The sequence below is a fragment of the Symsagittifera roscoffensis genome, chromosome 6 (assembly GCF_963678635.1).
Source record: "Symsagittifera roscoffensis chromosome 6, txSymRosc1.1, whole genome shotgun sequence".
Lineage (NCBI taxonomy): Eukaryota > Metazoa > Xenacoelomorpha > Acoela > Convolutidae > Symsagittifera > Symsagittifera roscoffensis.
The window spans coordinates 13,429,211-13,443,159 of NC_087067.1; the positions used below are offsets into that span (position 1 = coordinate 13,429,211).

Consider the following 13,949-nt stretch of genomic DNA (forward strand, 5'->3'; position numbering starts at 1 on the left):
AGGGGCGGATCTAGGATTTTTCGAGAGGGGGGGGGGATTTGCAAAAAATTTTTCGATTTTTTTTTTTTTAGGTCGACCAAAATGATTGTCAGAGCTCTCTTAAAACATTAAAAAGACGCTGTTTTGGCCAAATTTCTGCGCCGCATTTTGGCCAAATTTTTGCAAAAGAGGTCAAAAAAGCCGTTTATAGGCACTTTTTGGAAAATTTTGACAAAAATATCGCATTTTTTTGACGCGCGCTCCCCTCAATGTTAGTATATATTGGCGCTTTTAGAAAAATTTTAGGGTCGATAGGCCAAAAATGGATTCCTTAAAAAGTACCAAAGGGGTGACCCTTTGGGTCAGCACGGGGTCGAATCCCTGAGAAAGGGCGTCCGCCCCCCCCCCCCGCCCGTTTTTGGCTTTAGATGTCTCTCATACCTTATAGTATAGTATGGACAGTCGTTAATCACAAAACAGACCGGAATGGAAAACAAAATAGCATGCCGCGAGATGAAGAACAACTGATTGATATACATTTATACCAATGCTTTCCAGTCTGCGTTTTCAATTTTCAGGGTCATGTGACCAGCATACAAATAGAAATACATATTACAACATACATTTTGAGAGTAAAACGATTGAAAATTTTTGCTTTTGAAGTGCCCTTGGGACATAAGTTTTTTTAGTCCCCGTGGGACTGATTTTTGATGCATAAATTTCTTTCCTCTTGAAGTTTCAAATCTTTTATGGACTCAGGAATCTTCTAGTTTTCTCAATTGTCGTTTTGTTCTCATTTTGTCGTCTTCTTCGTCCTGGTTCTTCTCATGTTTTTCCGTCGTTTTTGCTTTTTCGGTCGTAGTTAATTCCGTTTGCTGTTTGCCCTTTTTTCCTGTATGACGAACACTACCTCCGTTGGGTTTGTGCCCTCCTAGTCCCGACTGAATGTCAACGATACAAGGTGAACGACTTCTCCTTTTCTCCTCTTGATGGCATCCAAGAGTCTTACGCAAGCTTGGAATTCGGGCGATTTTTCGTTGAAGCTCATTTAGTTATCAGGCTCTTAATGTTTGAGCTGCTATCCATTTCTCTTTTCACTTCAGGTGAGTCTATGGTGAACTTTTTATTAAGATTTTTTGCAATTGTATTTATATGCACCGGATTTCCTAATGCTCTCGCACCGACAGATTGTCCGTTTCCTTTTGATTTTCGCGTTGCTTCTACCATTGTCTTAGGTAATGGAGTTGATGTCTCCCTTGCGTGGGTTTTCCTCCCGGTCACTTCCCTGTTGGAGCTTTTCCCTTTCTTTTTTTGGTTTTCTTGCACCTCCTGTTGCTATTTTCTGGTGAGTTCTGTCGGTATACCTGTCTCCTGTTTTCTCGTTCTCTTTGAATATTGAGTGTCGGGGCGCGATTGGTGGTTCAATGTCTAGAAAACGCAAACATGTTCTGGTGTCCTTGCGATTTGTATGCAAGCTATCCGCTGTTTCTTAGTCGGCGGGGTTATATTTCAATTTATTGTGCCCGGTTTGTGTACTGTGTGTATGTTTGAGTTTTCCCGTGTATCATTTGGCAATTTTTTTCAATTTTTTCTGGATCTTTTTCTTTTGTGGCTATACGAACTGTTTTTCTCACTTCCTGTTCTATGTTCTTTTTGAAAATTTTCCCGATTTTTTTTTATATCTTACGAAATTGATCCTGTTCCTTAGCTTGTCTAATTCTCACACCAGTTTCTCGATGAGCTTGTGGTGCTGGACGTTGCAAAAGCTCCAGAAATAATGGTTCTGCAAACCGTTCGGTTGGTTTTTCTTGACCACCACCTCGAACTTGACCAACGTTGAAGGTCGTGCATCATCTCCGCGGGCAGTTGTGGGTGCTCTTTTTTTCGGTATGAACATGCGTGTTTTGCTTTTACCCAACTTAAGTTGCATGATCAGCTAGCTGTTGCTAGGTTTGAAAGCGTTGTGTTTGGTTTCCTTACCCTGTGGGCCTCAAAAAGTAAAGTTTTTGTCACTCCGCAAGGAGTTAAACTTAATTTAAAAAAAATCAGCGTCGTTAGAGGCCAGCTTAAAACGTGTGCTATATAGATCAGTTCTCATAATTCCTATACTAACTTTAAATGTTTGAATCTTTTTGTCTATGATCACTAAGGACATTTTGTCGACCAACGCAAAGATCAAATTTTACTTTTTGTTGTTGTTTGTTTGCTGAAGCTTTGAAAATATTTAGCTCTGATTAATTGTTTTTGGTCGCATCCAAGTTTTATTGGTACTCTGTTTTTTGATTGTATCTTCGCATAAGTTTTATGGCCACATCTGTTGTGGTATTAGGTACTACCTTAGCGATTGAAATTTTGACAATTTATCTATTGCCATAAAGATGTTTGCATCCCGGTTTAATTCACCCTAATAGAACCTGCAAAATCTATTTAAAGTTCTGCGTTGGGCTAAACTGCTGGATCTATTTCGAACGATTGTGATTTTGTTATAACTGACTTTAGCTGTTTACCGATGAATCTGCAGAAAAGATGGACCGATGAATCTGCAGAAAAAATTTTTGTTCGCAGGGGCCAATAATCGCAAAGAGAACTGTGTGTGTTAGATGGATTGATGCTTTTGTGGGGAGCACAAATCTTTCATCAATCAAGAAGCAGTCTAATCTGTCGGGCAACCGGTTGCTTGTGTTGCACCAGTGTTGCCCAAATGAGCAATTAAAGGCCCCTCAGTCTCGTTTGCGTTTGAAATTGACGATTCGCTTCATATTACGGTCTCTTCGAGTCGAAGCTGCCACCAAGCTGAAGCCAATTTCTTTTTGTAAGTTTTCCGGTACAAGGGCGTATCGCCTTCAGTTTGCCTTAGTGCACTGATCCATTTTGGCTACTATGCTACTTGAAAATAACTCGTGATTTAATTCGATTTATAGCTGCATTTGAACTTTTACTGTGTTCCACGTCATTGTCGGGCTCATATGTTCCGGATGATGTTGCGTATGCTCCACCCTGCTGATGCAATATTCGTAATGATCACTTATTTCAATTGATTTCTCCATCTGAGTCTGAATTTCATCAAGCCGTGTTTTTCCCCTTAGTATGCATGGCAGATTACTGTCATGGGGTTGTCGTTTTTGCAATTGAGTGATCGCGTTAACATCATTTTGCTCTTTTGTTGCTTGCTTTCCGTAAAAACTATCTTTGAGAAGAACACTTTATTTGCACTTTGATTCAAGAATTGTCTGATATCCCTGATTTCCATCTGGTTTTGCTGCGATTTCAAAAGCTGTTGCATACTTATGGATGTTTTCAACGCGTTTGAACAAGTCCAGGTTTCGTAATTTAAAAATGTTGTACGTCTGTGCCATTTTGGGTCAGACAGGCTTCTTCTCGGTCGCAATCTCCTAGCCACTTTATTGCTGGATTCTCCCCTCCGGGGTTATCAATGTTTGGTTTTGATTTTCTTCGTTTTTCTTTTCTTTATCAGTAAGGAAAACCCATTTGGAACTTTTTATAGTATTTTCGTTTTCACATTTGTTTCGATGAAAAACTTTTAGGGTTTTTTGCAGTGAGTATGAAGAAAAATTTCTTGTGGCGTCAATCAGCTTGTTCATTTCCAATCTTAAAATGACTGGAAAAAATTTCAATGTTTCAGTCAGTCAGAAATGCGCACCGCATCAGCTGATCAAGACGCTCGCAAAAAAACCATAACATGCCAATTAAGATTCCAATACATTTCAAACATTCCGTTCTTTCCCAATTTGGTCAAACGCATCAAAAAATTTTCACTTGCTCAAATATCTTGGTTTTTTCAGATATCTTGACATATGGTCTATTTGTCCCATTTTCGTTCCCGCTAAATGTTTGAAATCGAAGTTAAATGCAATTAATAGGGCAATCCATCTTTTCAGCATATTTGATTGGTTTTTGATCTTTTATTTGCGTTAAATGCGTCTATTAAAGCCTAATTATTTGTAGGGACGGTAAAATTTGTCCCGTTTAAATCATAATAACCCTGCTGATGCAATATTCGTGATGCTGACTTACTTCAATTGATTTCTCCATCTGAGTCTGGATTTCATGAAGCTGTGTTTTTTCCCTTTTGTATGAGTGGCAGATTCCTGACATGTGGTTGTCGGTTTTGCAATTGTGTGATCGCGTTAACATCATTTTGCTCATTTGTTGCTTGTGTCTGGCTTGCTTGCGACGTACTTTCCGTAAAAACTATCTTAAAGAAGAATTTTTTTTGCGTACTTTGATTCAAGAGTTGTCTGATATCCCTGATTTCCATCTGGTTTTGCTGCGATTTCAAAAGCTGTTGCATATTTGTGGATGTTTTCAACCCGTATGAACAAGTCCAGGTTTCGTAATTTAAAAATGTTGTACGTCTGTGCCATTTTGGGTCAGACAGGCTTCTTCTCGGTCGGAATCTCTTAGCCACTTTATTGCTGGATTCTCCCCTCCGGGGTTATCAATGGTTGGTTTTGATTTTCTTCGTTTTTCTTTTCAATATCAGTAAGGAAAACCCACTTGAAACTTTTAATAGTATTTTCGTTTTCGCATTTGTTTTGATGAAAAACTTTTTAGGGTTTTTTGCAGTGAGTATGAACAAAAATTTCTTGTGGGGTCAATCAGCTTGTTCATTTCCAATCTTAAAATGATTGGAAAAAAATTTCAAAGTTTCAGTCAATCAGAAATGCGCACCGTATCAGCTGATCAAGACGCTCGCAAAAAAAACCATTACATGCCAATTAAGATTCCAATACATTTCAAACATTCCGGTCTTTCCCAATTTGGTCAAACGCATCAAAAAATTTTCACTTGCTCAAATATCTTGGTTTTTTCAGATTTCTTGACATATGGTCTATTTGTCCCATTTTCGTTCCCGCTAAATGTTTGAAATCGAAGTTAAATTTAGTTAATAGGGCAATCCATCTTTTCACAATGTTTGATTGGTTTTTGATCTTTTATTTGCGTTAAATGCGTCTATTAAAGCCTATTTATCTGTAGGGACGGTAAAATTTGTCCCGTTTAAATCATAATAACCCTGCTGATGCAATATTCGTGATGCTGACTTACTTCAATTGATTTCTCCATCTGAGTCTGGATTTCATGAAGTTGTGTTTTTTCCCTTTTGTATGAGTGGCAGATTCCTGACATGTGGTTGTCGGTTTTGCAATTGTGTGATCGCGTTAACATCATTTTGCTCATTTGTTGCTTGTGTCTGGCTTGCTTGCGACGTACTTTCCGTAAAAACTATCTTTGAGAAGAATTTTTTTTGCGTACTTTGAGTCAAGAGTTGTCTGATATCCCTGATTTCCATCTGGTTTTGCTGCGATTTCAAAAGCTGTTGCATATTTGTGGATGTTTTCAACCCGTTTGAACAAGTCCAGGTTTCGTAATTTAAAAATGTTGTACGTCTGTGCCATTTTGGGTCAGACAGGCTTCTTCTCGGTCGGAATCTCCTAGCCACTTTATTGCTGGATTCTCCCCTCCGGGGTTATCAATGGTTGGTTTTGATTTTCTTCGTTTTTCTTTTCAATATCAGTAAGGAAAACCCACTTGAAACTTTTAATAGTATTTTCGTTTTCGCATTTGTTTTGATGAAAAACTTTTTAGGGTTTTTTGCAGTGAGTATGAACAAAAATTTCTTGTGGGGTCAATCAGCTTGTTCATTTCCAATCTTAAAATGATTGGAAAAAAATTTCAAAGTTTCAGTCAATCAGAAATGCGCACCGTATCAGCTGATCAAGACGCTCGCAAAAAAAACCATTACATGCCAATTAAGATTCCAATACATTTCAAACATTCCGGTCTTTCCCAATTTGGTCAAACGCATCAAAAAATTTTCACTTGCTCAAATATCTTGGTTTTTTCAGATTACTTGACACATGGTCTATTTGTCCCATTTTCGTTCCCGCTAAATGTTTGAAATCGAAGTTAAATTCAATTAATAGGGCAATCCATCTTTTCACAATGTTTGATTGGTTTTTGATCTTTTATTTGCGTTAAATGCGTCTATTAAAGCCTATTTATCTGTAGGGACGGTAAAATTTGTCCCGTTTCAATCATAATAACCCTGCTGATGCATTATTTGTAATGCTCACTTACTTCAATCGTTTTCTCCATCTGAGTCTGGATTTCATGAAGCTGTGTTTTTCCCCCTTAGTATGAGTGGCAAATTCCTAACATGGGGTTGTCGATTTTGCAATTGTGCGATCGCGTTAGCATCATTTTGCTCATTTGTTGCTTGTGTCTGGCTTGCTTGCGACGTTTTTTCCGTAAAAAATATCGTTGAGAAAAAAAATTTTCTTTGCATTTTGATTCAAGAATTGTCTGATATTCTTGATTTCCACCTGGTTTTTCTGCTGTTTCAAAAGCTGCTGTATACTTGTGGATGTTTTCGCGGTGTTTGAAAAGATCCAAGGTTTGTATTTTAAAAATGCTGTACGTCTGGTTGTAACCCTGGTTGTAACCCTGGTCCATCTGGTTTTGCTGCGGTTTCAAAAGCTGTTGTATACTTGTGGATGTTTTTGCGGTGTTTGAAAAGGTCCAGGGTTCGTATTTTAAAAATGTCGTACGTCTGTGCCCTTTTGGTTCAGACAGGCTTCTTCTCGGTCGGAATCTCCTAGCCACTTTATTGCTGGATTCTCTCCTCCGGGGTTATCACTGGTTGATTTCGATTTTCTTTGTTTTTCATTTCATTATCAGCAACGAAAACCCCCTTGATTTTTTTTAGTACTTCCGTTTTCGCAATCGTTTTGATGAAAAACTACTAAAGGTTTTTTGGAGTTAGTATGAAGAAAAACTTCTTGTGGCGTCAATCAGCTTGTTCATTTCCAATCTTAAATTAATTGGAAAATTATTTTCACTTTTTCAGTCAATCAGAAATGCGCACCGTATCAGCTGATCAAAAAGCGCGCGAAAAAAATAACCATAACAAACCAATTGAGATTCCAATATATTTCAAACATTCCGGACTTTCCCAAAATGGTCAGACGAATCAAAAATCTTCACCTGCTCAAGTAGGGCCAGTCAAAATAGTTCCCTCGAATATCTTGGTTTTTTCGAGTTTTTTGACATATTGTCTATTGGTCCCATTTTCGTTCTCGCTAAATGTTTGAAATCGAAGTTAAATGCAATTATTGGGGTAATCCATCTTTTCAGCCTATTTGATTGGTTTTTGATCTTTCATTTGCGTTAAATGCGTTTATTAAAGCTTAATAATCTGTAGGACGATAAGATTTGTCCCGTTGAAATAATATTCGAAGACTTTTATATCCCATATCACCCTAAAAACTCCATTTCCTTCACTGAAAGTTTCTCATCTAGCGAGTTCAGAAATGTCGAAGCATAAGCGATTGCTACTCAGCCGCCTCCGGTAAACTGTTCAAATGCTGCTCCGAGTCCGGCAATTGATGTGTCGCAATTGATGCGTTTATATGTCTTTTTAAGAGTGATCTCAGTGCTGCTGCAGTCTGAACCAGATGTGGGATGTATCGTTTGAAATGATGATTTCATCCATAAAACTTTTTAATTATTTTCCTTGTCTTAAGTGGTATTAGTTTTTTTCTTGCCTCTTTTTTCCGAACGAATGGTCTAGTTTCTTCGCTGATAATTTTGTATTTTTGTATAATTTTTGCATACTTTTGTAATTTTGTTTTAATTTTGTATCTAAGACTCGACTTGTCTACATGAATGCAAACTTAAATTTACCTAGTGATAATGATAACTTTTTTTCATCTTGTTTCTGTAAGACTGTTTTCCGTTTCTTTTTATGATGTTCTTTTGAAATTTATATGGCTGTGACAATGAGTATAACGTCTAGATAAAAATATATCTTTATCAGTTTTTGGTTGTTAGATCTAATGCTTTTTTGGAATTCTGCTGGCTTATCTGTCAGTTCGCAAAATTCCGTTTTGAATTTGTACGTTTCGGTGGGATTGCTTGCAATAAGACAAAATTGCCTTATTTGTTGGTTTTTTTAATCCAAAAGGGTTTTTGAATATGCATAGAAAAGATCTAGCGTGGAAAATAGTATTTAATCCATGTCATCTGTTTATTGTTATTTGGGCAATTTTGTCTTCTTTTCATTCAAAAAATGGCAATTGATACTTTTTTTTGTGTATGATTTTGTCGATTTCTTGGAATCCAGTTCTAAATTTTTTTGTTCGGTCCTTTCTTACAAAGATCACAGTCGGTCCGATGATTAGTATGTCCGAATTGTTTGTCCGAGCATTGAATTTTTTTGAAGCGGAATAATTTGACTTTCATATATGCATCGGAAAACATGAACAAATTTAATAGAGAAAACGGAACAACTAAAATAACACATAGGTTAGTTCTCACCTTTTATAGACAAGTGCCATAAAACAAATGAGTTTCAATTTCTTAAATTAATCTTTAACACCTTTGAGTTTAGGATATCCTTGTACACAATCAAAACAGACTATGCTTTAGGCCAGTCCTAATTGAAGCAATCAATTTCGGAAAAAATCTTTTTTTGGCTCTGAGCATCTCTGGATTATGTGACTGATAAGTCGAAAAAGTCAGCTGGCAACGGCAAGGTAGTCGACCACAAGGAACGGTTGTTTTCAATTGTTCACAAAATTTCCCGTTTTGTCTACTCCATTTAGTTTTTTTTCAAGCTTCTTTTTTTCTTTCTATTTCATTTTCTGTTGGAGCTTATCAAAGTCTTGATCCAAATTGGACAAATCACTGGTCAGTTTGTTCCTTCACGGGAAAAAAGTTGATGGTTCACAATCTTTTTCACTAGAATTTTCACTCATATTTCTCTTGTTTAGCCGAGAGAAAAAATAAACAAAACCCGATCAGAACTGGAAATGTTCAAGAAACAAATAATTTGTTGAAGGGATTGAGTGAAGAGTCATATTAAAACTCATTAAGACGGGATTCATACCCTCACTTTTAAAAGGTTGCTAAGAGTCGAGAATAACGTCTCTGATTTTTTTTGGTTGTCAGTCTAAATTATGCAACGCGAATTATTTATTCGTGCAATTTATCCCGCACAACAAAATTGTTTCAAAATGAATTGAAGCTTACTAATTGGTCGTACTAATTTCGTACGACTTTTATTTTTACACTTAATCTTCGAGATTATCCAAAATTCATAGTTTTCCAAAAGTTTGGTTTACCAAAAACTATTCCAGACCAATTTAAGTGCAGCGGAATCTTTCCGCACCGAGCGCCCATGGATTTCAATCGATTATAATGGATTTCCGACACAAAAATAATCCATTATAATTCAATGCAGATATAAATTTCAGACGACGAATAGATTATATTGCCATCATGATAGATTTTTTTTGAGGAAAAAATCCATTATAATCGATTACAATCCATAATTGTTGGCAGTGAAGTCGATTATTTTGTCACGAAAATCCATTGTAATTCATTATTTTTGAGGGAAAACATCTATTATAATCACTTAGAATCGGTTATAATTCATTACTTTTGGCACTGAAGTCATTTATTTTGTCAAGTAAATCCATAATAATCCATTTTTGTAATCTACGTATTTCGCTAATCAGGCCATTCTATTTTAGAATAATCATAATACAATTTAATTGATAAAACTTAATATTTCGGGTTAATAACAATTTTGATTTTTCGGTCTAAGTTCCATCGGCTAGAAGGCCTCCCGTGCCTTGGAGAAACGATGAATCAACCTAGTTAACATTACGAAATACGTAGACTATCATGCTTAGGCGTTTTAAAGATTTTTTGAGGTCGCACTATTTCTAGGTTTTATTTTGGAAAAATTGTTTCAAAAATCGAATTGAAAAAAAAAGAAAAAATTATACCAACTGAAAAGCACAAAAAACAAAACAAAAATAAAATGAAACAAAGCGTTGATGTTTGTTGAAGAAGAATAGATAATAATCAAACTAAATCAATTATATTTGATTTAAAATGGATTAAATTTTGCTAATAGCTTAAATTTTGAGAAAAAGTTTAAAAAAATCGATTATAATGGTTTTTTTTGGCTCAATAAATAGTATCATTATAATCGATTATTTTGTAATTTTTTAGGCACTGTCTTTAAAATGACGATATAGTCAGTTAAGATCCATGGGAGCTGGGCGCGGGTTAATGTCTTTGCCTGGATATACGAGCACTCTTGTTATGCTTGAGATCGTCTGCTAAAATGATCTCCGACAATGAGTGATCCAAGTGAAACATTCAGTTTCACTTGGAGTTGCTTCTTAAACTGTCGTAGCTTGTTAATACAAAAGCGGCTTAGCTCGACGCTGAATTTTGATGAAAAAAATTAGCCGATAAAACGCTTGCTGCCAAATTATTTACAATTGGACATATGTACAATTGATCAAAAATTTTATATTCAATTTATCTTTTTTTAATCTTACTTAACAGAAACACAATTCCAACTTTCACACTTTATAAGATTAACACTTCATAATTTTGGAATTTTGGTACTCAGAACACTTTTTATAATTTCATTCTCATTTCCAAATGATTTTCCAAGTACCATAATTATACGACTAATGAAAATCTTTTTGATCAAAATAATTGAGTCGAATATTAACAAATTTAAAGCACAAAATTTCGTATTTCGCTTGTCTGATTTGTCAATTCTTTGCAGCTTTCAAGAACAAAATTTTCTTTTCAGTTTTTAGGAACTTTTTTTTACTTTTTTCTTACTTTTCTTGGTTGAATTGATCTGTCTTGTTGGAGTAAATTTGAATTGTAGTTAGTTTTCGCATTATTCGCAGTCAAAATAAGTGAAGTTTCGAATCCCGTTAGTAGAGTGGTAAAAATTGTCAAACAGTCAGTTTTCGTCGATGGTATCGGATTTTCCTGGTTAGTAGTCAGAGGGTTTGAAGTTGAAATGGTGCCAGTAGTCTTTTTGTACACCAGGTTTTGACCTCTTCACAGAACGAGGAAGTGGAAGACCAGTGCGAGGATCGATCCCATGACCACTGCTGGCAAGCATCGAGGAGTGTTGCCTGCACTTGGTGGGTCTAGAAAAAAGCGTTAATTTAATTTTTTTTAATTTAAAATTTTCTTTAGAATCGCCAGGCTCCTCGTGAGCACATCGATTTTTCTATTCAAAAAAACTATTATTTTAAGACTACTTTTCTTTATTTATTTCAATGGCCGATTCCGAAATATTTCAAACAAAAGTAGGCGGGGTTTGTCGAGGGAATGTGTCATGACACAAGGCATTGGATTATTACGGTTGATCTGCAAAACTATTTAGGGCAAAATAGATAAAAGACGTGCTATGATGCCTCGCGGATACTCAAAAAATCGGCATATCTAGAAAAAGCCATTTATTCAACCCTTAGTTATGTTAAAATTACTTAACATAATTACGTAACAATAGTGCCAATCGGTAGCGTCCCTCATGATGGAAAGAAGGACTGAATGTTGGAAATTTACTTTCCGTCATTTTTAGCCAATTAGAATTGAGTATTCAGAAATCTCAAAGAAATCTTAAAGAAAGCAAGTAAGACCAGGCCATAAAAATTAATACCGACGGATCGCAAAATTAGCAGATTGCAGATAAATTAAGTTTCAAACACTGCAGATCACGACATTTAAAAAATATATAATTTTTCACAAATACCAATTACAACAAAATTATAAAAGAAAATTTTGGTGTATCTGCACAGACTGTGTATGCTTTATTTCAATTTCTGCTAATTTCGACTTCGGCTCACTGCAGAAACCATTCAGCGAATAGGAACTTCTGAATCTGATTGGATGAAATTTTTCCATCATTCGGTCCCTACATCATGAGAAAAGCCCCCGTGCCAATCTGTTGCTATGGTAGGCTAACAAACTGCAGGATCAACAAGCCAAAATTAGGATAGTTATGCAACATAGCAACAGATCGGCACTGTTGTTATGCAATTATGTTACGTAATTGTGATGATACCACCATGATGGTAAAATTGAGACTGGCCCATGTGAACAATCTCCCCCCTTAATAAACCAAGTGAACAATCTCCCCCCTTAAAATTAAAAAGAAAATTCAAGCCGTAAGGCCTGCATGCATTACGCTCAAATCTGATTGGCTGAAAAATATAACTTTAACCAAGTGAACTTCCTCGCCCTTAAATTGATTTAGGGGGAGATTGTTCACGTGGTCCTTGAGACTTGCCTGGGATGGAGTCCGACGTGAGGGTGGGGTATGTCAGTCCCAGAGTGCCTTCAACCTCCGCCTGGGTCCTGGTCCTCAACTGCGAACTGGTCAACTCATCCAAGTGTGACTGATCCAAACCCTTAAAAACAAACAATAACCATAACAACTGTTTTCAGGCTTATGGTTTGAAAATACAAAACTTTTGCGTAATTTTCAACTTAGATTCAAGCCTGAGAGAACATTATTGGGCCATATATTCCTTTTTCAAACGTCTCTTATTTTGTAAATTGTAAATAATGCGCTGTTAATTTATATTGGGCGAAATAAGTAAAAAGACCCCTCTGATAAAAAAAGGAGATGAGAAGGAGAAAGGGGGGATGCTTACCGCGAGAACATTGATGTCCAAAAGTTCAAATGTGGAAGGCGCAATGATTGCCATGTTTGCAGCATCCATCGAGTTCAGCTCAACCGAAGTCAGACCAACTAGAAGAACAAACAAAATTATCATTGACATATTGCTCAAACCGACCGAGGTTTCGACTAATGTTTAAACTTTCTTGACCTTGACCGGGTAAGTTTCGAGGTTTGTGCGTGACATTTTATTACTTCTCCGTTCGCGGATTTTGAGAACACTGGTTCAGTAGGTATTTTTTTTACTCCGCTGGGAAAACTGATAATAAATTCTATATTCAAGGCTAGAACTGGATCACCTATTTTGTGACCTTTACATTTGCGCTGTTCGATAGTGGAGTTTGCCTTCCTTTCAACAAAGGAAATGAACTGAACTTAAAACGAAACCAAAATTCAAACCTCGAAAAATCAAGTTTGACGTGAACAAAATTTAAGACTTTTTCTGAAAATAAAAAAAAAAAACGAAAAAAAAAAATCATAACTTCATAAAAGTCTTCACTACGTTCATTGAATCTTAAGAAGAGGCCTAGTTTGTTTGAGCTGCAATAAATTACCGGCAGCGTTTCCGACATTCGTGATTTCATCGCCCCATTGGGCTACTGGTCCATACACTTCGGCCTCTTTGAATCTGGTCAGAAATTCATCGAAAATGGAGGGGTTCTGCAGGCAGTCTTGAGTGATCATCGGGTTCTCCGCGTCAGAACCCATGTTGCTAAACAGTTAGTTTTTAAATGATTTTTAAGCCCATGTGAACAATCTCCCCCTAAAATTAAATGGCAAATTCAAGCCGTAAGACCTGCATGTACTATTCTTAAATCAGATCGGCTGAAAAATGCTAAATTTAACCAAGTGAACAATTTGCCCCGCTAAATTGATTTCGGGAGAGATTGTTCACTTGGTCCGATTTAATAAACATCGTTGATTTGTTATAAAATAGTATAAGTGGAAAACTTTAGCTGGAAAGTTTTCAAAAAGGTACTCAAATCAAAATTTTCTCACAAAATTTGCCAATCAGTGACCCAGAAATTATCTTGTTTGAAATTACCAACCCTTTAACAGCTTAATTAATTACTGCCGTATATTTTCTCAAAAAGGAAGAAAAAATGAAAATACCACGAATTTTTTAGGAAAGATGCGCTTTTCTGAAAAAGTTTGTCATCGTAATTTAGGCCAGTCATTTCTTATTCTTTTAAGCCCTGCCGAAAACATAAAAAGATAGCTTAGTTAACTGAAACTTTCATAGTCAAAAACAGCGCGTTCTTGAGCATTTATTAGGAAAGTTAGACAAAAAAAAGTTTTTTTTTCGTTTAGAGAGTGTTTCCAATTTCATGATTTATTGTGTATATTGGAATCGGAAGCGCCATAAAAAGTTTAAAGGTTGGTCGGCTAAAGTTGAAACCTAGAACTGACACCCCCTCCCCCCACGCACACATCTCCCCGA

At 36.2% G+C, this 13,949-nt stretch overlaps 2 protein-coding genes across 2 annotated transcripts in view; both read right to left on the bottom strand.

The window, feature by feature from the left end:
• The window catches only part of LOC134848132 (terminal uridylyltransferase 4-like), a 438,124-nt gene that overhangs the window by 231,656 nt on the left and 192,519 nt on the right, over positions 1–13,949 (bottom strand). The gene's annotated exons all lie outside the window — the stretch shown is intronic.
• LOC134848556 (uncharacterized) overlaps positions 10,259–13,949 on the bottom strand; it is a 45,368-nt gene continuing 41,677 nt past the window's right edge. The window contains exons 28-31 of the mRNA XM_063866069.1: positions 13,063–13,220; positions 12,483–12,580; positions 12,116–12,236; positions 10,259–10,970 (exon numbers count right to left, since the gene is read on the bottom strand). Coding sequence (XP_063722139.1) covers positions 10,879–10,970; positions 12,116–12,236; positions 12,483–12,580; positions 13,063–13,220 — 469 coding nt within the window. The 3' untranslated portion in view covers positions 10,259–10,878. The remainder of the gene's footprint in view (positions 10,971–12,115; positions 12,237–12,482; positions 12,581–13,062; positions 13,221–13,949) is intronic.